The sequence below is a fragment of the Tenrec ecaudatus genome, chromosome 2 (genome assembly GCF_050624435.1).
Source record: "Tenrec ecaudatus isolate mTenEca1 chromosome 2, mTenEca1.hap1, whole genome shotgun sequence".
NCBI lineage: Eukaryota > Metazoa > Chordata > Mammalia > Afrosoricida > Tenrecidae > Tenrec > Tenrec ecaudatus.
Window position 1 is genome coordinate 185,949,284 of NC_134531.1, and position 13,220 is coordinate 185,962,503.

The 13,220-nt window shown below is 54.7% G+C and overlaps 1 protein-coding gene across 1 annotated transcript in view; it reads right to left on the minus strand.

Moving 5' to 3' along the window:
* STK10 (serine/threonine kinase 10) overlaps window positions 1-13,220 on the minus strand; it is a 140,488-nt gene that overhangs the window by 20,991 nt on the left and 106,277 nt on the right. Inside the window, exons 11-14 of the mRNA XM_075541947.1 lie at window positions 7,477-7,600; window positions 6,879-7,058; window positions 2,824-2,916; window positions 1,990-2,119 (exon numbers count right to left, since the gene is read on the minus strand). Coding sequence (XP_075398062.1) covers window positions 1,990-2,119; window positions 2,824-2,916; window positions 6,879-7,058; window positions 7,477-7,600 — 527 coding nt within the window. The remainder of the gene's footprint in view (window positions 1-1,989; window positions 2,120-2,823; window positions 2,917-6,878; window positions 7,059-7,476; window positions 7,601-13,220) is intronic.

Genomic DNA, 13,220 nt, shown 5'->3' on the forward strand with positions numbered 1-13,220 from the left:
TTCAGAGTATTGAAAGCCAAGGCTGTTTCTTTGAAGACCAAGGTGAGCCCGACCCAAGCCATGGTATTATCAGGCGCTTCATATGCATGTGAAAGTTGGACTTTGAACAAAGAAGACCAATGAAGAATCGATGTGTCTGAATTAGGGAGCTGGTGACGAGTACTTACAAGTACCGGTACTTATGAATACTCTTATACTCAAAGGACAAACAAATCTGCCTTGGAAGAAGTACAACCAGAGTGGTCCTGAGAGGCAAGGACGGCGAGACATTGGCTCCTGGACTGGACATGTCAGAAGAGACCAGTCCTTGGAGAAGGCCATCACTCTTGGTCAAGTGGAGGGGCAGAGGACAAGAGGAAGGCTCTCAAAAGATGGAGGGACACAGAGGCTGCAACAATGGGCTCCGGGGCAGGAACACTTGGGAGGCTGGTGCGGGGCCGGGCAGTGTTTCATCCTGTTGTGCATAGAGTCGCTCTGGGTCGGAGCCAAGTGGATGGCACCCAGCAACAGCGCAGGCATGAGAACAGACCACACACCGCCCCTTGACTCCTACAACAGGGAGACACCCTGTGTGTGTGCTGTGGAGATGGGATCTGGAGTTTTACCACAAGGAGCCCTGTTAACTGACCCTGTGCACAGAACAGGGCGGGGAGCTGATGTCAGGCTGAGGCCCGCATGTCCTCCCGGCCAGATGCTTGGCTTGCTACAAACGTGCCGTGTGTCCCACTGACTCCGGCTCTGTGAGCACTGTCACCCTGGTGGCTCCTCACAGCAGTGACTGCGCTTTGCTGCCAGATGAGAACACTGGGGCCCAGTAAATCGCAGGGCGGTTCGGACAGACACGGTGGGATAGAAAAACAGAAGCGAGGGCTCTCCTGACACACTGGTGCTCTGCCCAGTCTCGCGGCGCATAAGGGGCTTGGGCTGCTGGACCACCGGGAGGGGCCCGGGGAAAGTCCAAGCGTGGCTTCCAGATGACACCTGCGCCCCAGACACTGCTCTCCCCTCGCTAACTGTGCAGGCTTGGCCAAAGAACAGGAACTCTCCAAGCCTCGTGACCGCATCTCCGAAGTGGGGATCATAGCATGGCCTGGCTCACAGTGAGGTTAACATAAAAAACACAAACTCGCTGCTACTGAGTTGATGCCGACTCATAGTGGCCCTGTGCCAGCATCCTGCCCCTGTGGGTTTTCGAGACTGTGCCTCTTTACAGGAGAAGAAAGCCTAATCTTTCTCTCGCAGAGCAACCGGTGATTTTGAACTGCTGGTCTTGAGTAACCCACTCCACCACGAGGACATGGAAATGGGCTGGCCTTTGCTTGGTGAGGCTGCCGTCAGCACACAGAACCATCAGGGTGGGGCTCTTCACATGCCCGGCCTGGCACCCATTCCCCCATGGGTCATTTCCACGCACTCGACTCTCCCCCCTTCCCCATGCCCCTCCCCTCCCACTGCGGACTGAGGCTCTGAGACAATGCTAAACAGTGCTGGCCACCGGGCCCTGGTGGATTCCCGCCTGCTGCCTCGGAGCCAGTGTTTCCTTCCCGGCCTGTGCACCTGGTGCACGGACAGCACCACCGACGGCCGGTGTTTTCAGAGATGCCGAGCAGGAGTCTGCGAAGTCAGACTGGTAAGAGGCCTGGAGAGCCACTGTCCCAAACCCAGGGCAGAAGCTCAGTAGCTCACCGAGGTCCAGTGTGCAGCCGGCTGTGGGGATGGCGCAGGATGGGCCGCACTGAGTCCCGCTGGGCATGGGGACGCCCACCGACGACAGCCGCAGCAGTGAGGGTGGGTGACCCCTGGCGCCCTGGCCTCACTTAGTGGGATGTTTCCTGGCAATGCTGTGCCATCAGGGATGTTTAAGCCCTTCAGGATGGAAGAAACCAAGCCCTTCCTTCCTGCCCCCTCCCACTGCCCATCTTCCTAAGGCTAGACTGTCCACTCACAGAGCTGCTGGGTCAAGCCCCTTCCCCCCCTCACCCCACCCACCTCGCAGGAGTTCCTGCTTCTTGTTAAGACACTCGCGCTCCTTGTCACAGATCTCGCGCCGGTTCTCTGCCGTGATCCTCCTCATCGCCAGCTCCAGGTCCTCCTTCTGCTTGGCGAGAAAGTCCCGGTCCTGCGGGAAGGGGCAGAGAACGGACCTTACCCAGGGCCGGGTCAGCGTGAGCGGTCACTGGCAAAGGAAACGGCCAGCAAGTAGCAGCAGCGGACGGGACGGCTCTACCAACTGCCACTGGTGGGCCAGGTTCTCATGTTCTGAGGGGCACCGCCCTCCATGCCACCCTGCTGCCAGGCCTGAAACCTCGGCACTCCCGGCCCCGGGCCGATCCTCCAGCACCTCCTCAAAACCTCCTCGCAGTCTACGGTCCACTGCTTCTTGGACACCTGTGAGAGCCCCAGCTGGGCCAGCTTAGCTGGAACGGCCATAGTGCACTCCCCACTTGACTTCCCTGCCTCCTCTCTCGCTCCCTCCTGGGCTTCTCTCTCTCTCCCCCACACCCACAGGGGAGACTGGCTCGAGTCTCCCCATCACATCACTCTATCCTCACTCACAGCCTTGGGCCTCGCCGCCCCAGCACCCACTGCAGTCCACCCGTGGACCTACAGGCAGTTTTGAACATGGCGAGCCTGGGCGGCCCATCTTGGTCGCCAGGCAAGGCCGGGCTGCTCACGGCTTAAGCAGGGCTGTGCCGCGGATCTTTAAAGCCCTTTGCAAAAGAGGACCAAGGCTCGGGGCGTGGTGCTACCGAACTCACAGGGGCAGCCACGGCCTCATAGAATGTTGCTTCCCCAGGACCCCAGCCTGGGACGCAGACTTACTAGAATCTGCTTCTTCTGCGTGTGCTCCTCCATCTTCTGCTTCAGGCTCTCCTTCCGCTGCTGCCGGGGGAGCTTCTCCACCTCAGTCTTCACCTGCTCGGAGACAGCAGGGTGCTCAGAGGCCAGCCCCCACCCTCAGAGCCAGCTGGCCACGCCAGGGCTCGGCCAAGCGGACTGAGGACCACCCTTCCCCGCAGTGTCTCTTCTGCCATGCGCGGGCTCAGGTTTCCCATCGGCTGGGAGCTGGCGGGGCAGCAACAGCGGTGACATGTTGACATGCGCTAGTTAAGATACGGGTCAACTCCCCGCCCCCTCTATTCTCCGTCCTTGACACCCACCTGGTTCCCATCTGGGCATCCTCAGGAGCTCAAAAACATTCATGGGAAAATGAGATGGAAACATCATGGGATTTTTCCCACACCTGTTTCAACGGGCCTGTGGTCAGTCAGTATCAGGGGCTGGGTCAGAGAGGGGCACTCGGCCCTGGCACAGAGATGCAGAGCTACTGAGGGACAGGCTCTCGGGGTTCTCCGGGATGGCTCGTGAACCAAGAGCTGGGAGGGACTCCGTGGGAACATTCAGAGGGAGGTGGGGGCCTGAGTCAAAATCTACACAGGGAAGCAATTCCAAGAGATGAGTTATGGCTTCCTGGTGACATCAATGGTGACTGCCTTTACGGGTCGCCGGACTGGGCTTTAGGTTTATAACGGCACACGGGCTGAATGGCACAGGTTTTGCGGACGGGAAGCCTGAGGCTCAGAGAGGTGAGGGACTCACTCTGGCTACACGGCTGCATAGCAGAGAGGCAGGGTTCCCACCCAGGTCATCCAACTCCACAGCCCTGCCCTGCCTCCTCTCTGGGGGCCGGGCTGCAGTCGGCACAGTCAAAGCCATCAGGCATGTCCTGCACGCCTCCTGTGTCGGGGAGCTACTCAGGCCTGCAGGGAAGGGAGGACCATCTCCTAACTCCAAGCCACTGGTCACAGGCTAGGAGCAGCCGGGGGTGGGGAAGGAAGGAAGGAAGGAAGGAGATAAGCAGGGGTGTGTCCGTGGTAGAGCACAGGGTAGGTTTTCAGTCTCCTCGGGCGCTCAGAGAGAAACCCTGGTGGTGTTGTGGGCTATGTGTTGGGCTATGAACCACAAGGCTCGCAGATCAAAACCAACAGCCGCTCCACAGGAGACAGGCTTTCTAAAGCCCTGTAGTCTCAGAAACCTACAGGGACAGTTCTATCTTGTCTGGTCGGGTTGCTGTGAGTCGGAATCAACTTGATGGCAGTGGGTTTGGTTTGGTTATTGGTTTTAGCCTTTCGGATACCTGAAGAGGCTTCTTCACCTTGAAGTTCTGACCCCAGGCAGTATGGGAGGCAGTGCTATACCCTCTTGTGGGGACAGGGGCAATTCACATGCCCTAATTCAGGGCTCTGCTAACTTCTCTGTAGGACAAGCATGTGCTGACCCCAAGCAGTGGCTCACAACTAGGCAGTTTTGTCCTCAGGAGACACGAGGCGGTGTCTGGAGACAGTTCTGGTTGTTAGAACTAGGGAAGTACTGCTGGCAGCCACTGGTGGGGGCAGCCCCCACGAGAAAAATGCTAGGACCCCAGGACCACTCGTGTCAACGCCAAGAATGCTGGGCTGAGAGGGTGACTGGAAGTCACACGCACTGTAACAAATGAACAGGGAGCCCCATGAGCCGCTGGGAGCTGCCCGGTGGGTAAAGCTTTCTTTCTGCCTTGCCCCCTCCTTACAGTCATTCTTCTTGTGAGGTCGATGATTTTCAACAACCAATGGCTTCCACACAGGGCAAATCGTCTTTAAAATCAATGATTAAATTGAACAATAAAAGTGTTAACAAAGCTTCCACGAGTGACCTCTTTCTATCCTTTCAGTCCAACCCTCTCAACAAGAAGTTGTTACAAAAGTCATCTGGAGGCGGAAGAGAAATTCAGTGATCCAGATCATGGCCAACAGCAGCATCTGTCTCTTAGCATCTGCCTGCCTGCTCTAGCTGCTTCACAGATTGCGTTAGCTACATAATCTTCTGTCAACCTGAGAAGGGGTGGAGTTTAGCCTGTCAATCAGGTCATAGCTTGATGACCTCATTTGGAGGCACAAGGGATATAAATAGCTCCCTGGAGGCAGGACAGACACACCATCTCTCTGCTTTGTCTCCCTGTGAGACATTCCTGCTGCCAAGATACATGGAGCTCTCTGATGACAGCCAGTACCTTGGAGCTAGAGGAGCCACGTGGAGACCCACGCTACCACCACCTGACCCACAAGACTTTCCACCCACTGGCCTGTGATGCACTCGGCATCGTTGATTGTATTGCATGACTCTGAAGAGGAATTTACAGACTGGTATCAGACATATGGACTACTATCGGACTTATGGACATAACTGGAATGGTCTGGGATGTTTTCTTTATATACAATTATTGTATGATATAAAGCTCTCTCTTGTATACATATGAGTTTCCCTGGATTTGTATGTCTAGTCAACCTGGACGAACACACAGTAACTCAATTTAATTTTTACCACAACTTTTTGGGGTAGGAACTACCAAGAGCTAGAGGCAAAGGCAGGCTAGGGAGTAGAAGGGAGTATAGGAAGCAGGTCCGAGGTGCAAGATCTCTGGGGGTTGAGGTTCCTCAGCTATGTAAGGAGCTCAGGTGGAGGGAGAGGGTGAGGGTGCGGTGCTGATGAAGCCTGGGGACGCTTCCCTGTGAGTCCGAGCCCTTGTTTCCAGACCTCAGTTTTGGGGTCTGAAGATGGGTTAAAGCTGCTCTAGGTCACCCAGCTGAGTGGCAGAGCTTGGAGTGGAGCCCAGTCCCCTGCTTTCTCCAAGACACACGGGGGATGTACGCAGCCCAGACTACACTGATTGAAAACCACACAGTGCCCTTTCGTTCTGTTCAAACCACTGCCTCCTGGTTCTACATGAGCGCAATTAAATGTTCTGAAATGCCCCTTCTTCCCAATGTCACTCAGAGTTTGTACGATCCACGCAAATGCCTTTGCGTTGGCAATAAAACACAAGGAAGCATCTTTGGTGTCCTCTGCTTTCGGCCGAGGGCCATCTGATGTCAGCAATGACATCCTTGCTCCAAGTCCTCTTCTGAATCCGTCCTGAACCTCTAGCAGTTCCCTGTCAATGTCCTGCAGCAAATGGTTTGAATGATCTTCAGTCAAATGTTACCTGTCTGTGCTAGTCACAATATATTTTTAAATCATTTTCACATTCTGCTGGGCCACCTTTCTTTGGAATGGGCACATGTAGAGATCTCTTCCATGGCTCCTAAATGTCTAAGCCTAAGCAAGTAGTACTTCCAGGGCTGCACCCGGCTTCTGAAGTACTTCATTGAGATTCCATCCATTCCTGGAGTCCCGTTTCGGCTAGTGCCTGCGGTGTAGGTCAGCCGTCTTCCGTAAGTGCCATCAGTTCTTGGCCATATGCTCCCTCTTGAAGCGGCTGGATGTGCTCCGTTCTCTTTGGCCCAGTACGTTGGTGTCTGCCGAGACTGCGGTGTGACATGGGGAGGGGTGGGCTGCTCGTTGGGGTCTGGATGTCTTGCCCTGGGGCAGGCGAAGCCTTGGCCTTTCTCTGCAGGTCTCCGTACCACCTGCCTTTGCCAGCAGGGAGAAGGAAGAGGAACAAAAGGCCCCTGGGCCCCAAGCAAGGAAGCCCCCACGCTCCTTCTGGAAACAGCACCTCAACTCCTCTGGGGCCACTGTCCCTGGCTTCCTCTCTCCCCTCTTTCAGTGGATATGCTAAGCCAGGAGAAGACAAAGTGGCCAGGGCTCACCAGGCAAAGCCACCCAGCAGTGAGGCCAACACAGGACAGCAGAGTAGCGGCTCCTGGTGACACAGTAGAAGACCCACACCCAGCTCCACCTGGACTTTCCAGTGACACAAGCGCCCCCCATCTAAGGCCCTCCTTGTTGAAACGAAGTCTTGGCTGGGGTGGGGAGGGGATGGGGTGGGGGGGTGGGGTGTGTGTGTTCTACCTCCTCCATGCAAGAGAATGTGAATGCTCCGCCCAGCACACACTCACCTCCTTCTTCATCAGCTTGAGCTGTTCCTGGAACCTGGCGTAGTCCCGCTCCTGGTCCAGGCGGATGCGCTTGGCCTCGTCGCGGCGGCGCATGGTGTGGTCTTGCTCCATCTTCTCCACCTGCTGCTTCTGCTGGCGCTCCAGGTTCTCCAGCTCCGTGTCATAGAACTTCTTCTTGGTCTGGAGAGCACCAAAGGGCAAGTTCATGGAACCACATCATACCTGGGACAGAGCACCTGGGAGAGCCCAGAGCCGTGATTGAGCGTGGGGGGAAGGGGTGTTAAAATGCTCTTTGCTGTGTGACCTGGGTCAACTGACCTAACCTCTCTGTTCCCTCACTCGCTGCGCTGTGGCACAGTCCCCGGGAAAGGTTATTTCCCTCTAGAAATTCTCCCTTGTGACTCAGTCGCTGGGACCTTCCTGGGATTCTGTGTTCACAAGTCAATGCTCAATACGGCTGTGAAGCTGTGGGGACTGGGCAACCGCCAGGAGTTGCTCCTATTGCCCAGTCATCCTCACGCTGCAGGTCCTTCTGGGGGATGCGGGGAGGGGGGACCACGGGCAAGAAGGCCTGCAGGGTCCATCTTTGCTCACTCACGTTGACTTCCTGTTCAAACCGCTTCTGCATCTGCTCGAGCTGCAGCTCATGCTTGCTGCTCAGCTGGGCCTGGTTCCGGTGTTCCTCCTTCTGCAGCAGCCGCAGCTCTCGGAGTTCCTGGCGCCTGAAGGGGGAAAGGACACGGACAATCCTCAGCCAGAAAGTGGTCCCTGAGAAAGACAGCACGACACACTTCGGGAGGCCCCGGGAGGGGAGAAGCATCCCACAAGTCAGGGGCAGGGACATGATTAGCACTCAGCCCTCATTGGGTGCTCAGCGACAGCACTGGGTGCTCCTCCAAACCCCACCACTGCCATCCAGCCACCTGTGGAGGGCGGTCCAGGCTGTGAATCCTAATGGGAGCAGACAGCCTCATCTTCCTCCTGAGAAGTGGCTGGGTGAGTCTGAACAGCTGACCTTGTGGTTAGCAACCAACAGCACCACCAGGCTCCTTCATTAGCCATGAACCTGCTGCCATCCAGTCAATGCCAACTCGTTGTGATCCTATATAGCAGCGGTTCTCAACTGGTGGGTCGTGACCCCTTTGGGGGGTTGAATGACCCTTTCACTGGGGTTTCTCGATTTATAACAGTGGGAAAATGACATTGATGAAGTAGCAACGAACATAATATTATGGTTGGGGGTGACCACAGCATGAGGAAGTGCATTAAAGGGTCACGGCATTAGGAAGGTGGAGACCCACTGCTATATAGGGTTTAGAAGCTGTCCGTCTTTCTAGGCGCAGACAGCCTCCACTTTCTCCTGTGGAGGGGCTGGTGGATTTGAACTGGTGACCTTGTGGCTGGCAATCCAGTGCTTACCCGAGAGCTCCAGCAGGGCAACCTCCATTCTTACCAGAGAGATGCAAGTCAAAGTAATGGTGAGAAATCACGTCACCCAGCACTACTAGCCTGCTTAAAACACCGAAAACAGAAAGTGCCAGGTGGTAGTGAGGGTTCAGAGACCGGCACCCCCATACGCTGCTGGTGGGTCTGCAACACAGCGCAGCCACTAAGCAAAGTTGTTTGGCGCATCCCTAAATAACTGGAAACGGTGCAGCAGTGGGCCTGTGGGCTCAGGGCCATAGTCTCAAGGGGAGGTGAAGGTCAACTGGCAAACCGAGTCCACAGAGACATGGTTCTGAATCCTACTTTGGTGAGTACTGACGGGGGTCTTGAAAGCTTGTGAGCAGCCATCTAAGGTGCATGTATTGGCCTCTCATCATCCTGAAGAAGGAAGGTGAAGAAAAGCAGAGAACACGAGGCGATACTCAGCACAAAGGACAAATGGGCCAAGCGAACCCTTGTACAGCCCTGAGATCAGAAGAAGGAGATGGCGCCCAGCTATCACCACTGACCACTCTCACTGAGATCCAAGCTAGAGGTCTTGGATACAATGGGAGAAAGATGTGGAACAAAACTCAAAATGACAATGAAAAAACAGGAAGACCAGCCTGAGAGAGAATGGTGGAGCTAGTGAAACTGAGTCTTAGCTACTCTCAGGCTTGGAACTGAACTCACACTGGCGCATCTTTTAGTCTAATGACAGGGGTAGAAGGAGAGGGGTTATAGTGGGGAAGGGGTCCCCTGTAGAACAATCAACCACGAGATCAGAGGGCAGCGTCTGCCCAGGGATCAGGCTCAGAGGCAGGAAGATGGAGGGGAAGCGGGAAACCCAGGAGGAAGTGGGAGGAGGAAGTAGGAAGTATGCTGTTACATCCTGGACACAGCAATCAAGGCTGGGAAACACAGGAATTGTTGCCTGGAAGCCCAGGTTGCTCAGTAAACACCCACCAAAATCACCATGAAGTTTGACAATGTACCCTCCTCTGCCTTCCCACCACTGGTAACCTTACCAAAGAATGTTTCCTTGTGTGTGGAAAACAGCTTTTGCCTATTAGCCCTTTTCTCACCGAAGGACTTCACCCAGCGCAGTGTCCTCGAGGCTCCTCATGTCTTAGGAAAATATTAAATTGCACTAGGACGACTGCTGGCAACAGAACAGCAACTCTATGGGCATACAGGTATGATCGCCAAGTGCCAAAAAGCGAGACAAGAGCTAAGGGTGCCACCCACTGTGGCCATACCATCTGGGTCAAACATGAATCAGGCAATCCACGGGTGGGCCCTGGGTCTGTGCATGGCTGCACGTCTCTGCACAGAACTCAAAACCACACATACAGCTCAGGAGGGGAACCCCATGGCAGGCTAATGGCAGGCTAAAAAGAAGGGGTGGGGGGTGGGAGACCTCACTGTTCACCTTCTTAGATTTTTGGAATTTTGAACCATAAGATTATATTACCGATTCAAAAAACAAATACATAAAAAACGTGGCTTACACCCCACACTAATGCTTCATTTTTCAAAATTACCTACATCTTCTATTCACAGAACAACAATGAAATACTGGCAGGATAAATCTCCAAACACGAGCCACATTTCTTTCTGTGCAGTTACATTAAAAATCGGAATGCATCCCTTCTGTAAGAGTAGCCTGTGGCTGTAGGCACCCCATGTGTAGGCTGCCCGTTAATCTGAGATGCTGCCTTGCTCGGAGATCCATCAGAGGGAGGTTTCCTTCACCTGCAATCTGCAGATGACGGGACTTTGCTGGCTGAACGCAAGGAGGGCTTGAAGTACTGATCTGAGGAAGGTCACAGACGACAGCCTCCAGTAGGTCTACTTTACAGCTCAACATAAAAATAATAATAAAACCCTCACCACGGGACAGAAAAGGAGGGTCACGCTCAATGAAGGAAAGACTGACGTTGGCTCTTCAACAAGGCGGCCTGAGCGGCAAACGCAGATAAGCAGATCTTTGTGAACTTCAAGAACTTCAAAGCTAAGACCCAAGGCAAGGGGGGCATTCCCCCGGAACGAGCAGCCTCTGATTTTTGCTGATAAACAGCTGGGGGGTGCCTGCTTTCTCGGACTACAGCATCCAGAGAGAGCCCACCTTGCACTTGGTGCTTGGCCTGTGGGGTGGCATCACCGAGCCCTTCCTGCGCCAGCTGGTCCTGAAGTACAGCCTGGACAGAATGACCTGCGGCAGGAGGATGTTCTGCCCGCCTTCACACATGCGTTAACTGCTGCAGGAAGAACTGTGGTCACATCCACAACCTGCGTCCCAAGAAGCAGGTCAAGTAAGCGCCCCTCTCTGCTGGCAGGTTCTCCTGAGCCCCGTGACCCTGGACCCTCAGTAAAGTGGCACTTTCATCAAACGGAAGCAGTGAAAGAAAAGGATGAAAGTTGTCAGGCTTCTTTTTACTTGGATCCACAATCCACATCCATGCAAACAGCAGTAAGAATTCTAATGGCGAGCATTACATCAGTCAAGTCTGCTGCAGTCGACGTCATCAGAGCGTTCAAACGCAAACGTGTGACTTTGAGGACTATGGTGCACCTGACCCTAGCCATGATCCTTTCAATCACTCATGTGTATTTGAATCACTTGCTGGGAAGCCTTCGGAGTCCAGTGCGCTATCCATTGCGCCACAGAGCCCAGCTGGTATGTGAAATCTAGATGGCCACTAAGGAAGCCCAGAGAAGAATTGGTGCTTTTGAACCATGGTGTTAGCAAAGAATATGAACTAGCCCATGGGCGGCCAGAAGCAAGAACAAATCCGTCTCGAAAGCCGAGCAGCCAGAATGCTCCTTCAAAGGAAGGAAAGCGAGTCTTTGTCTCATGCTCTTTGCACCCACGATTAGGAGGGACCATCTGGGACAAGGACACCAAGCTTGGTAGAGGGTCAGGGGAAAAGAGACGATTCTCAAGGAGCTGGATGGACACGGTGGCTGCAACAATGGGCTCGAACACAGGGATGATCGTGAGGACGGCGTGGGGCTGGGAAGATTTCTGTCCTGGTGTACACAGCGCAGCTATGAACTGGAATCAGCTCGACGGGCACCGTACAACCACAACAAAGTGAAAAAGAGAAACGCCCTCAACAAAACGCTTGACACCGTGGCTGCAACAACGGGCCGGAACATAGGACCGGTCTGGAAGATGGTGCAGGACTGGGCGGCGGTTTCTTTCTGTTGGGCGTTGGGTCACGACGAGCCAGTATGCATCTCCTGACACAACATGAAATCAGAAAGGGAAAATGAACTTACATGCGGCAGAAAGAACTTGGGCCTTGTGACTATGAACCAGGAGCTTCCTGGAAATGTCTCAGGAAGAGAAGGACAAGACTTGGGTTCTAGGCCTGCGCCCACAGTCTGTACTATGGGGCACCCGCTTTCCACCGCAGTCCGCCCTGAGCAGGTATGACCATCTAGGGAGCACCACCACGAGGAGAGGCTGGGCACGGTCTTTGAGGCCCAGAGGGGCCGTGTTTGAAACATTAGTTCCATTGGCTTCCAGCTGCAGACCTTGGGCAGTCACCCAGTCTTGTGGGACTCCACAGACTCATCTGTAAAATGGGGACAATGACCTTGACGCTCAGGTCCTTTGGAGGTGAGACGAGGTGCCCTGCTGAAAAAATGGAGCTCGGAAGACCATGAGGATAGGTGGTGGCCAGGGCTCCCTGCGTCTCTGGAGAAGCACCTCACATACAACCCTCCCCGCCCACCCCCCCAACCATTGACTCAATGTTGGTTCAACCACACTCTAGAGCAGTGGTTCTCAACTTTCCTAATTCCGAGACCCTTTCATGCAGTTCCTCATGTTGTGGTGACCCCGTCCCCCCTATCATAAAATTATTTTCGTTGCTACTTCATAACTGTAATTTTGCTACTGTTAGGAATCGGGCGACCCCTGTGAAAGGGTCATTCAACCCGAAGGGGTCACGACCCACAGGTTGAGAACCACGGCTCTAGAAGGTTTCTGGGGCTGTACATCTTGATGGGAGCAGACAGCCTCATCGTTTTCCTTCAGGAGCAGCTGGTGAATTTGATCCGCCAACCTGGCAGTGAGCAGCCCAGTCCCTAAGCCACAGCACCAGCAGGGCACCTCTGCTCTCTGAGCCGCCTCTCTTCTGGGGAGTGAAAGGTAAGGTGAGTTCTGTGAGTGTTGCCAAAGACACTGAAAAGAAAGGAAGGCTTCGAGAACTGGCACACTGGCCAGCAGCTCAGAGTGCAGAAAGCAGGGGCTCGGACAGGCACACCAGGCTTCCGCCTTCAGAAGAAACCTGCACAAGCCATTTTAGGGAGAAGGGCAGGGGTGCCGGGGGTCTGACCCAGAAGTGTCAGTCTGCAGCTGTGCTGCTGCTGGACGCTACGTCATCTGCGTTTTCAATGCCCAAGGCAAACGGGTTTCCACAGAGCTTCCAGACCAAGAAAAGACGATGAAGAAGCAACCGTCTGTGTACTGCTGTGGAAAGAGCCCCTGAATATCACGTATGAAACCTGCTGTCACAGGGTCCCCAACCTACGTGGGACCCACTTCCCCACTGACAAAACAAAAACAAACAGAAGCCCCCGGGTTGTTTTCAAGTCACGTGTCCGGGCGCTGTGCCCACTGGGCTTCTACTAGATGATATTTCAGAAGCAGACTGACTGAGGTAGGTCTGGGTGACCTGGGGCCCCCACAGGGGAAGCTAAACCCTCTAGGAATGCCAGGATTCAGGCACGACAGGGGTGTGGGCCTGAGCCTCCAGGCCCCTGCGGCCTGGCACCTGCTCACACCTCCAGACTGCAGCACAGGCAGGCACAAGGAAAGACCTGTGCAAGGGGACTCCCCTTTCACAACCTGAACAGCACAGCGGGCAGCTCCTCTCCGAGGGCGATGTCCAGTGTCGCCGCCAG